Consider the following 12,027-nt stretch of genomic DNA (forward strand, 5'->3'; position numbering starts at 1 on the left):
GGTAAGCTGATGCCATTAGTTGCATCTGCTGGGAGGATCAAGGTCTCTAGAGCGAACGGCTTTACCTTTAAAACAGCTGTGCTGGTGCTCTTGGGTCAGCATGTACGAGAAGTGCAGCGTGGCATCTACCTCCTGCTGATACCTTTGGTTCGGTATGCTGTTATATTACAGGACACAGGTAAGATTTAACCTGCATGCAGTCTTCATTACTTTATGCAAGTGGATGAAGACCACATGTTTCAGAAAGATATGTGTAATTTGTAGTCACATTTCATATTGAACAACATTTGAATTTTTTATTTTTTTTCCCCCAAGTTCTTTAAGTTCAAGTTGTCGGTGTAATTGTGGGAAAATAGGGCGCATTACTCTCAAATTTTCTGTATGTGCCGCATAATAAAAATATAAGCAACTGGGATGAAGTCATCAAACAGAAACTTATTTTTTGTGCATTCTTATGTACCACCACATTGATGTGTACCACATTTTTGGTAAACTCTTTCCATTAAGAAACAAAATATACTTTTAAATAAGTAGGAAAGCTGCTTTAAAACAGATTACAAAGATATGGCTTTTTTTTTTGCTTTTTTTTCTCAGTAACATTTTACAATAAGGTTTCATTTGTGAACATTAGTTACATAAGCATGAACTAACAATGAATAATACTTTTAATCTAATTTAATGTTTATTTCAACATTTGAAATTAATGTTAATTTAATAATTGATTTTAATTAAAAGTTGTATATTTTAAAATTAGGTAATACTTTATGAATTGACATTAAAGGAATATTCCGGGTTCAATACAAGTTAAGCTCAATCGACAGCATTTGTGGCATAATGTGGATTACTACAAAAATTATTTTGACTCGCCCCTCCTTTTCTTTAAAAAAAAAAAGCAAAAATCAATGTTACAGTAAGACACTTACACTGGAAGAAAATGGGGCCAATGTTTTTGAGGGTTTAAAACCAGAAACGTGAAGCTTATAACTTTATAAAAGCACTTACAGGAATTTTTCTGTGAAAACTCATAGATTATTTGTGCTGTAAAGTTCTTTAAATTGTCGTTTCAGGGTTTATGGCATTATGTGGCAACAAAGTTGTAAAATTGCAAATAACTTTACACAGAAAAGGTTAGTAAGTGATTTTATCACACTAAAATCACATTAACACACATTTTGTTCACATCTTGAGGCTATACTTTTGAAATAGAGTATTTTAACATTTATGGACTGGCCCTATTCTTTTACATTGTAAGTGTCTCACTGTAACACAGATTTTGGCTTTTTTAAGGAGGGATGATTCTAAATTAATTTAGTGGTAGTTAACATTATGCTACAAATGCATTGTTTTGAACCTGGAACATTCCTTTAACTAACAATGAACAAATGTATTTGTAACATTAACCAAGATTTAAAAATGATGTAAAAATATATTGTTCATTGTTATGATACAAATGGAACCTTAGGATAAGTGTTACCAATTTTTCTTTAAAAAAATATGTAACAATCAATGTAGTAAATACAATATAGTTAAACTGTGAAAAATATACTAAGAAGATGAAATATGTATTCGTTGTTTTATATTTTATCCTTAATTAAATAAGATAAAAAAGAAAATTAGTAAAAAAAATAAATAAAACATTGACAGAAAATGTTTGTTAGGTACAATAAACTGTAACCTTTTGTCAGAAATGATTCAGACTTAGTTCAGATTTATTAACACCTAAATCATGTAAACTTTTGTTTCTCCATAAGGTAATTTCACACAGAATGGTATACGAGAATCACAAAACAGGTATTTTTCAGCCCTTCATTTTCCTGGAAAGTTTTATGGCTCATTTCACTAAAAGTCAGTACCATATAGCTTAGAGTGTTTATGGTTAATGTAATCTATCTCTGTACCTCAGAAAGCTCCAGCTGTGGGACTTCTGTATCTCAAAAGACAACTGAAGGCCAGGACGACCTTATCCGTCCAAAGAAACTGCCCAACCCCATTTTGGAGTCTCACAGTCATAGAGGGCTACATCGTGAACTTCTCGTCAGCCACAGATGGTGAGCTAGAAGGGGGAATCTCAGGAAAATGTAAAGTCACAAAAGAAATGTCTGGGTCATATTTCATCCTAATTAATATATTTATGATCTAGACATGCTCTTTATGAGATTCACCAGGTATGAAAATAGCCATTCGTTTAAATAAATAATTCTTTATGTAGACCATTTTGACTGATTTTGACTCAACAGTTATATATGAAAAGACTGATAACTTTACAAATTTTCTGACAAGCCTATACAAAATTGTATATGTCATGTCAAAAGAGATCAAAGCAAACCTCTTTCCAAGGGCATGGCCTCTGCCATCTAAACAGAATCATCACAGCTCCTGGGAAAGGGGATATACAGCGCAGTGGTCTAAATTGCATTGTCAACAGGCTAATCTCTCAGCAAGATACTATCATTAAAAAGATGCTCAGTTAAAAACACAATATTTTGCCAGTACTGGGCCACTGGGCTGGGCTGCTTTCACTAACATTTACACATACTTTTGGTTCCAATAAATTATTTAGTCCAGTTTTGCTAGTTCTGCCCACACAGCTGAAATCAGTCCTTTATGGTTTCTCATGTACAATATTACAATAACATCAAGCGAGTACATTTGAAATACTGTATTATAGCCAGAATATGCAATGGCCCCTTACACTGGCATGTCAATAGCTTACACTTAAGCCACACTTAAAAAAACATCAGTAGGTAACAAAAATCATAGCAAGTGGCATTTGTTTTAAAAGAGATAGCACAAGTACACTTTTCAAGCAAAACTTCTCATGAAATGTTGGTGGAACATGTCCATAGTTTATGAACTACCTGTGTAAACTTGAGGGGAAATGGCTATACACCGACCAGCCGCAACATTAAAACCACCTGCCTAATGTTGTAGGTCCCCCTCGTGCCGCCAAAACAGGCCAACCCACATCTCAGAATAGCATTCTGAGATGCTGTTCTTCTCACCACAATTGTAAAGAGCGGTTATCTGAGTTACCGTAGACTTTGTCTGTTCAACCAGTCTGGCCATTCTCTGTTGACCTCTCTTATCAACAAGGCATTTCCATCCACAGAACTGCAACTCACTGGATGTTTTTTGTTTTTGGCACCATTCGGAGTAAACTCTAGAGACTGTTGTGTGTGAAAATCCCAGGAGATCAGCTGTTACAGAAATACTCAAACCAGCCCATCTGGCACCAACAATCATGCCAAGGTCAAAATAACTGAGATCACATTTTTTTCCCCATTCTGATGGTTGATGTGAACATTAACTGAGGCTCCTGACCCATATCTGCTTGATTTTATGCACTGCACTGCTGACTCACGATTGGCTGATTAGATAATCACATGGATGATTGTTGGTGCCAGACAGGCTGGTTTGAGTATTTCTGTAACTGCTGATCTCCTGGGATTTTCACGCACAATAGTCACTAGAATTTACTCAGAATGGTGCCAAAAACAAAAAACATCCAGTCAGCAGCAGTTCTGTGGACAGAAACACATTGTTGATGAGAGAGGTCAGAGAATGGCCAGATTGTTTGAACTGACAAAGTCTACGGTAACTCAGATAACCGCTCTGTACAATTATGGTGAGAAGAACAGCATCTCAAAATGCTATTCTGAGATGCGGGTTGGCACTGTTTTGGCGGCACGAGAGGGACCTACACAATATTAGGCAGGTGGTTTTGATGTTGTGGCTGATCAGTGTATACTGTACGTTGAGTAAAAATCAATGAGACTGGTTGGTAATTGGTAATTAATCAAATGGCTGCTAGTTTTCATAATTTGTTGCAAATTATATTGGTGTTCAAATGCAATGGTGTTCATTCATTTTTAATTGTGGCTTAAATGTACAAAATGTTTTTGGGGCCAGTGTAGATGGCAGGGTGTCACAGTGATGTTTTAATTAGTGCTAATCTAACCATGAGAGAGACAGAAATAGATTTGACCTTTCAAGTAATTCTTATTTTCAATATTATTTTAATCACTAGAATGATTCACTCTCTTTTAAGCCTAAAGACACACCACCTCTTATTTACAATTTTGCTTTTGCAATGGAGTTTGGAGTAATTTGACTGCAAAAGAAACTTGGATTTTTAGGTCTCATCTCCATATGGAGCCTTTAAAACAATGCACACTTTTAGGCTTTAGGCCTAAATAAATCAATCCTTTGATATGTATGCAGGGGTCTTCTGCCAGAAGAGAAGCCGGAGCTCCAGCGGGTTTTGGAGCAGAGGAGACTGGAGCAGTATAGAGAGAGAGAACAGGCCTTAAAACCACCGTCTGACCTGGAGCAAGAACTGCGCAAGAGACGCCAGAAACTCATGGCGGTATGTACTCAACCGCCATGACAAGAATTCAACCAAATGCATTTAAAGGAATATTCCAGGCTCAAAACAAATTAAGCTTAATTGACAACATTTGTGGGCATAATGTTTACCACAATAAATAATTCCTCCTCTTTTTTTTTTTTTTTAAAGAAGAGGCAAAAATCAAGGTTACAGTGTGGCACCTACAATGGAAGTGAATGGGGCCAATTTTTGGGAGGGCTTAAACACAGAAATGTGTAGCGTATAATTTTACAAAAGAACTTGCATTCATTTTTCTGTTAAAAAGTTTATTATTCGAGCTGTCAAGTTGTCTAAATCGTAATTTTTACAGTCATTTTAGGGTTTACGCTGATACGTCATCAAGGTAATGAACTTGTAAAATTGGACTTTACACAGAAAAGGTAAGAGATTTTATCACACTAAAATAATATAACATATTGCATATTGTTTACATTTTGTGGCTATACCTCGAGTTTTTTTTTTTTTTTTAAAGTTAACGGATTGTCCCCATTCAGTTCCATTGCAAGTGCCTCACTGTAACCCAGATTTTTGCTTTTTTTTTAATAAAAGGAAGGGCGAGTCAAAATCAATGTTTGTGGTGATCAACACTATGCCACAAATGCTACTGATTGAGCTTAACTTGTATTGAACCCGGAATATTCCTTTAACAGTGCTATTATTATGGCAGCAATAGGACAAAAGACCTAAGTAACATCCCTTTAGAAAAAGATAAAAGCAGAATAGGCCTAGTGAAACTAACATTTCTTAAAAAATATTTCATATGGTGCTTTCTCTTCCTACAGTACGAACAAGATGAGTTAAGACGGAAGGAAGACTTGGAGAAAATGCCGGAGTTTGTGCGAGTGAGGGACAACCTAAGACACATCACCATCTCAGGCTATTAAACAAACTATGATCAAGAACAACTACAGCAATCTATGTCAAGCGAGAGATCAACAATTCCTCCCAATACCTTCTCTTTTTGGTTTCCTCAAAATGTAGTTTACAGTATATAATTTTATTTCAAGCCCTGCCACAAAAATAATACTGAAATTGTGCAGATCAACAAGTTTTTCAGAGAGAATTATTGAGAAATATTCTGTAATATTTGCTGTCATTTTCTACTGTTCTAAACTTGGTTCCAACTGGAGTTGATATATTTCAAATTACACAATCAAAATACACCTTTTCTTTCAGCATCTCCGAGGCCATATTAAATGAATAATTCACAGAAGTGGAAAAATGCAATGTAAAAACAAAAACAACAAAAACATTTAAGAAAATTTTTGAGGTACATAATTTTACAACTCAGTCACATCAGCTGAACACATAAAACAGAAATACTTTCATAAAGTATCATCGACAAGTATACATAAACAGAAAGTCCTCAAGTCATTGTTATTATTGTATGGCAAAATTGGCTCTCTATCCCAAAGGATAAAATTGTTTGTGGTACCTCAAAAACCTTTTTTTGTCCGCCATAAATAAACTGCTTGTTTGAGGTGTCTGGCCCCTTCTTTTCTGGTTAATATTTCTTAACTATGTATATTTATTAGAATAGAGACAGGTCTTTACATATCTGGATTATAAATGTAAGATGAAACAAACAAATCTATCAGTGAACATTAAGTAAAGAAGGTATGGGGCCTGGGTAGCTCAGCGAGTATTGACGCTAATTCGAATCCAGGGTGTGCCGAGTGACTCCAGGCAGGTCTCCTAAGCAACCAAATTGGCCTGGTTGCTAGGAAGGGTAGAGTCACATGGGGTAACGTCCTCATGGTCATGATTAGTGGTTCTCGCTCTCAATGGGGCACGTGGTAAGTTGTGCGTGATGTGCGGATTGACTGTCTCAGAAGTGGAGGCAACTGAGACTTGTCCTCCGCCACCCGGATTGAGGTGAGTAACCGCACCACCACGAGGACCTAGTAAGTAGTGGGAATTGGGCATGCCAAATTGGCAGAAAAGGGGATATATACAGGTGCATCTCAATAAATTAAAATGTCGTGGAAAAGTTCATTTATTTCAGTAATTCAACTCAAATTGTGAAACTCATGTATTAAATAAATTCAATGCACACAGACTGAAGTAGTTTAAGTATTTGGTTCTTTTAATTGTGATGATTTTGGCTCACATTTAACAAAAACCCACCAATTCACTATCTCAAAAAATTAGAATATGGTGACATGCCAATCAGCTAATCAACTCAAAACACCTGCAAAGGTTTCCTGAGCCTTCAAAATGGTCTCTCAGTTTGGTTCACTAGGCTACACAATCATGGGGAAGACTGCTGATCTGACAGTTGTCCAGAAGACAATCACTGACACCCTTCACAAGGAGGGTAAGCCACAAACATTCATTGCCAAAGAAGCTGGCTGTTCACAGAGTGCTGTATCCAAGCATGTTAACAGAAAGTTGAGTGGAAGGAAAAAGTGTGGAAGAAAAAGATGCACAACCAACCAAGAGAACCGCAGCCTTATGAGGATTGTCAAGCAAAATCGATTCAAGAATTTGGGTGAACTTCACAAGGAATGGACTGAGGCTGGGGTCAAGGCATCAAGAGCCACCACACACAGACATGTCAAGGAATTTGGCTACAGTTGTTGTATTCCTCTTGTTAAGCCACTCCTGAACCACAGACAACGTCAGAGGCGTCTTACCTGAGCTAAGGAGAAGAAGAACTGGACTGTTGCCCAGTGTTCCAAAGTCCTCTTTTCAGATGAGAGCAAGTTTTGTATTTCATTTGGAAACCAAGGTCCTAGAGTCTGGAGGAAGGGTGGAGAAACTCATAGCCCAAGTTGCTTGAAGTCCAGTGTTAAGTTTCCACAGTCTGTGATGATTTGGGGTGCAATGTCATCTGCTGGTGTTGGTCCATTGTGTTTTTTGAAAACCAAAGTCACTGCACCCGTTTACCAAGAAATTTTGGAGCACTTCATGCTTCCTTCTGCTGACCAGCTTTTTAAAGATGCTGATTTCATTTTCCAGCAGGATTTCGCACCTGCCCACACTGCCAAAAGCACCAAAAGTTGGTTAAATGACCATGGTGTTGGTGTGCTTGACTGGCCAGCAAACTCACCAGACCTGAACCCCATAGAGAATCTATGGGGTATTGGCAAGAGGAAAATGAGAAACAAGAGACCAAAAAATGCAGATGAGCTGAAGGCCACTGTCAAAGAAACCTGGGCTTCCATACCACCTCAGCAGTGCCACAAACTGATCACCTCCATGCCACGCCGAATTGAGGCAGTAATTAAAGCAAAAGGAGCCCCTACCAAGTATTGAGTACATATACAGTAAATGAACATACTTTCCAGAAGGCCAACAATTCACTAAAAATGTTTTTTTTATTGGTCTTATGATGTATTCTAATTTTTTGAGATAGTGAATTGGTGGGTTTTTGTTAAATGTGAGCCAAAATCGTCACAATTAAAAGAACCAAAGACTTAAACTACTTCAGTCTGTGTGCATTGAATTTATTTAATACACGAGTTTCACAATTTGAGTTGAATTACTGAAATAAATGAACTTTTCCACAACATTCTAATTTATTGAGATGCACCTGTATATATATATATAAGTTAAGAAGGTATATACAGACAATACAGCAGAAATATCTGACTGCAAAAACCACTTGACCCAGAATCTTACAATCATCCACTGGTAAAGACCAGGCTGTCCAGATAGTTGAGCTCTTGTTAGGCTGCCTAATAAAGGAAGAACGCCTTATTCGCAGCTCAAAATTCCAGAATAGCAGCTTTTACTCTCCAATTCCGTAATATTACATTGAGAGTTAAAATAGTGTTTTCCAAAGGTTCAGAAATGCTATTGCAGTTATACAGACACAACATTGATAATAAATAAATAAATAGCAAGGTGAAAAAATACACAAGACCACGGGTGTCGAAAAGTCAAGGGATGCCATCTTTGCGTTGGCAACACTGGGAAGGCGGGACGTTCCAGTCGTAAATATAGGACAGTCTCAGTTTAACTTCCTCTTTGCACAGACGCCTGTCTCTTTGTAGCGTCTGATGCTTCTCCAACATGTCCTCTAAACTCTGCTTGTGAGTAACCAGATACTTATTGCTGCATCCGCGTGACTTGTATTCTGTGTCAAAGCGTGGATCGTGAAGCCGTTTCACGTCCACGGGGGCCAGCCAAGCACCCAAAGACACATCTTCACTCTGCCACGTCTTTAGAAACCCTTCATTGAGACGTACGTAGTGCACAAGGTCGGACGAAAGCACGTAGCCCCCACCCAGAGCGTAGGGCAAGTAGTAGTCACACAATTCCCACGCGCTTTCTTTCCATTTCCCAGCCGTTTTAACTCTCCCACGACCGGAGAAGAAGCCCCAGTACAAGCGGTTGGGCTCCTTAGTCTTTAGCTCCTCCTTGAGGAGGTCCAAGCGAGCGAAAGTGTCGTCATCAGCCTTAAGGACAAATTTGAATTCCACGTTCTGGTCCAACCACGAGTACATGTGGAGCAGCTTTTGCGTGAGGTTCTCATACGAGTCCCGGAGGTCAGGGAGCAAGAGGAGGTCGTGATGTCGCACCTGCTCGGTTCCGAGGTTCTGAAGGTCTTCAGCTGGTAGACCCTCTGTGCCGATGACAAACCAATACAGCACTTCGGGATCCTGCTTGGTCAGCCAGGTGCTCCGAATAATACTTCGCCGCTCCGTGTACTTTGGCCCCGTGGTGATGAGAACCACTAGGAATGCTGAGAGCTCTTTGGCACGAGGAGACCCTGCTGGCTGCTTCTGTCTTGACTCAGCTTGTGGTGCCATCCCTGGGGATTCAGCCGGCTTTAGTGTCTCGGATGTACATTTGGCGAGGAAGAGGAGGACTAAGGCAAACAGGAAAAGGACACTGAGTGCCAGGGCTGTCTTATGACGACACACAAGACGTACCAGATTCATGATGTCACTGAGGAACAGAAAAGCAAACTTTTTTATGCCACATAATTTGAAAATAAGCCTTCCCATTTTAAAGGAATACTGTAGGTCACCCAAAAATGAAAATTCACTAATCATTTACTCAACCTCTTGCCATCCCAAATGTCTATGATTTTTCTTCTGCAGGACACAAAGATATTGAGAAGAATATCTCAGCTCTGTAGGTCCATACAATGCAAGTAAATGGTGACCAAAACTTTGAAGCTCCAAAAAGTACATAAAGTAGCATAAATGTAATCCCTACAACTCCAGTGGTTAAATCCATATCTTCAGAAGCTATATGATAAGTGTGGGTGTGAAACATATCAATATTTAAGTCCTTTTTTTACTATAAATCTCCACTTTCACATTCTTCTTTTGTTTTTGGCAATTAACATTTTGCATGCATGTCGACACCTACCGGTCAGGGCTGGTCAAAGGCGGAGATAGTAAAAAAGGACTTAAATATTGATCTTTTCCTCACCCACACCTATCATATCACTTCTAAAGACGTGGATTTAACCACTGTACACGTATGGATTACTTTTATGTTGACTTTATGTGCTCTTTGGAGCTTCAAAGTTTTGGTAACCATTCACTTGCATTGTATGGACCAACAGAGCGAAGACATTAAAAATAAACTTAATTTGTGTTCACCAGAAGAAAGAAAGTTATACACATCAGGGATGGCATAAGGGTGGGTAAATTATGAGAATTTTCATTTTTGGGTGAACTATCCATTTAAATGACCAAATCACCTTTTTATCTTTTGTAATTCATTTTTTGTGACACATATTCGATTTAATCTCGCATTTAATACTAAGTCATAAAAGCTGCATGCACAATAATTATTAAAGAATTAGTAAAATGCTGCTTAAATTTTTTTAGATTTAATATAGTATCAAACACCAAGACATGTCAATTTTCCAGAAACATTTCTTGTCAACTACCCTTTAAGAATACAGGAGGTTAAACAAGTAGACGACTATTTAAATAAAGGGCATAAAACCACATGCAATGAAACGTGTATGCAAAACAGCATCCCTGATTTAACATAATCTCAAAGCTGAGTTTCCACTGCTGATCCCGACAACTCACTATAATCAAACACAGTGAGAGAGCATCTAAAAATACAGCTCTCATCCTGCAGCATGCACTTTACCTGGTAGATTCCCGTCAAACCGCTCATTTGATGTGCTTATGGCTCATCCTGTGCATCTTTATTAGTACTGGATACTGGATGTTTTTGAATAACAGCTGATCTTGCTAACCACTGATCGATGCTGCTGTTGTCTTCTGCTGCCTCTCCAGACAAAACACGGGAATATTTACATTCAGCAGATGCACAAATCTTCTGCATTAAAACGAAAAAATACACGGGACTGACTGAAAAGGTGTGTTAGAGTTTTGAACGCGTCTGTATTCTTCAACACACATAAACACTTCTGTTTATACCGTGATGTTCACAACCACAAACAGAGTTCATGTTACTCTCAAATCAACATGTACGAACTGCACAACCTAGTGGACGGGATGAATATAAAGAGCAGCAGTGCTTACCCACTTTTCCAGCCGTCTTGATAAATTCTTTCCTTAGGGATTTAAAATCCTTAAAAGAGTTCTTAGCCATGAACCAAACCACAACGTTACAAAATTAGCAAGAAACAAAACTGAAATTGCAAGTCCAACTAAAAGATACAGGTGTCCTTAAAGGTGCACTCAGTAATTTTTTCCTCATTAAGTTATACTCCATTTTGAAAAATATGTATAAAATCACATGACTACTCATGTGAAGTGACGATTCCAGTCACATCAGTAATCCGATTAAAGCTGTTTTGATACATGGAGAGGGTCCCCTCGTGGGGGCAGCCATGTTAGAATCACATGATCAGTGGAATACTTCTCGCTTATTCTGTTAATGGACACTTTCATTCATGGGTTAAATTAATCATGGCTGACTGTTAGTGAATTTCTACAATGGCATTTGTAACTGAAAACTTCTGCTTTTGAATGATGTTAAATCCACGGCTATGTAAAAAAATCAAGATTTTTTGGCAAACCCCTGTGGCAAATTTGCTACTCATTATTTTTGAATGCAAATAAGCTTTGCGGCAAACTCTTCATTGTTGCCACAGGTTTGCAAGAGCAGTGTTTGCCAGTAGTGACAAATTGTCCATTGTTGCCAAAGGTTGCCGTGAAGAGCTGCAAACTTCTGGCAAACATTTGTGGAAAAATCGCAAGCTCATTTGCATATGGAAATTCTGAGCGGCAAAATTGCAGCAAGTTTGCCTGAACTGTAGATTTTTTTTAAAGTGTTAGTCCAAGAAGACACAGAAAAAAATGACTGAACCTTTAACGTCTTTAATGAGGGAATGAACTACAATTCCATGGGCCATGAAGTATTGCGAATGACGCAATTGAATTAAAAACGATGGGAGTATAAATCTATTGACTTAAAGTTGTTGATTATAAGTATACAAAAAATATAATTGAAAGTGATTATCCTTATGCCATACTCACACCAGAGCTCTTGATATGGGCACTCTGAAGGGAGCATGGCATTGCTGTATGAATGCACCCTTCGCTAACAGTCTTGTCTATGGCCCTTCATGAAAAAAAAAAAATGAAAAAAAAAAAATATATATATATATATATGTTTACTTTCATTTGGAACGACCCTTGAAGTGGCGTACCCTTCCCGCAGTGCCCTTCAAGGGTGCATAAATACTGTTTGGA

At 38.1% G+C, this 12,027-nt stretch overlaps 2 protein-coding genes across 3 annotated transcripts; one reads left to right on the top strand and one right to left on the bottom strand.

Annotated features, from left to right (window-relative positions):
- On the top strand, positions 1–6,434 carry si:ch211-160o17.6 (protein FAM107B). Of its 2 annotated transcripts, none has more exons than XM_051676462.1 (5): positions 1–178; positions 1,752–1,791; positions 1,904–2,048; positions 4,222–4,366; positions 5,170–6,433. In XM_051676462.1, exons 1-5 carry the CDS (start codon positions 155–157, stop codon positions 5,269–5,271), a joined length of 456 nt encoding a protein of 151 aa, XP_051532422.1. In that variant the 5' UTR covers positions 1–154; the 3' UTR covers positions 5,272–6,433. The 2 variants fall into 2 exon arrangements, with proteins under 2 accessions (XP_051532422.1, XP_051532423.1); XM_051676463.1 differs by lacking the exon at positions 1–178 and adding an exon at positions 1,065–1,127 and having other exon boundaries at positions 5,170–6,434.
- Positions 6,435–7,892: 1,458 nt separating this feature from the next.
- LOC127428241 (beta-1,3-galactosyltransferase 6-like) lies at positions 7,893–10,788 on the bottom strand. The gene is made up of 2 exons (XM_051676455.1): positions 10,454–10,788; positions 7,893–9,283 (listed from the first exon to the last, which is right to left on the bottom strand). The coding sequence occupies exon 2, from the start codon at positions 9,274–9,276 to the stop codon at positions 8,272–8,274; it is 1,005 nt and encodes a 334-aa protein (XP_051532415.1). The 5' UTR covers positions 9,277–9,283; positions 10,454–10,788; the 3' UTR covers positions 7,893–8,271.
- Between the last annotated feature and the right edge of the window lie 1,239 nt (positions 10,789–12,027).

Source organism: Myxocyprinus asiaticus, chromosome 37 (assembly GCF_019703515.2).
Source record: "Myxocyprinus asiaticus isolate MX2 ecotype Aquarium Trade chromosome 37, UBuf_Myxa_2, whole genome shotgun sequence".
Classification (NCBI taxonomy): Eukaryota; Metazoa; Chordata; class Actinopteri; order Cypriniformes; family Catostomidae; genus Myxocyprinus; species Myxocyprinus asiaticus.

What these genes read in the sequence shown, in the direction of transcription:
- si:ch211-160o17.6 (XM_051676462.1), top strand. Translation starts at nt 155, where the DNA reads ATGCTGTTATATTACAGGACACAG. An exon ending in TGTTATATTACAGGACACAG is followed by an intron (nt 179 to 1,751) that starts GTAAGATTTAAC and finishes TTTCTCCATAAG; the next exon opens with GTAATTTCACACAGAATGGT. An exon ending in ATACGAGAATCACAAAACAG is followed by an intron (nt 1,792 to 1,903) that starts GTATTTTTCAGC and finishes TCTGTACCTCAG; the next exon opens with AAAGCTCCAGCTGTGGGACT.
- LOC127428241 (XM_051676455.1), bottom strand. Translation starts at nt 9,276, where the DNA reads ATGAATCTGGTACGTCTTGTGTGTCGTCATAAGACAGCCCTGGCACTC.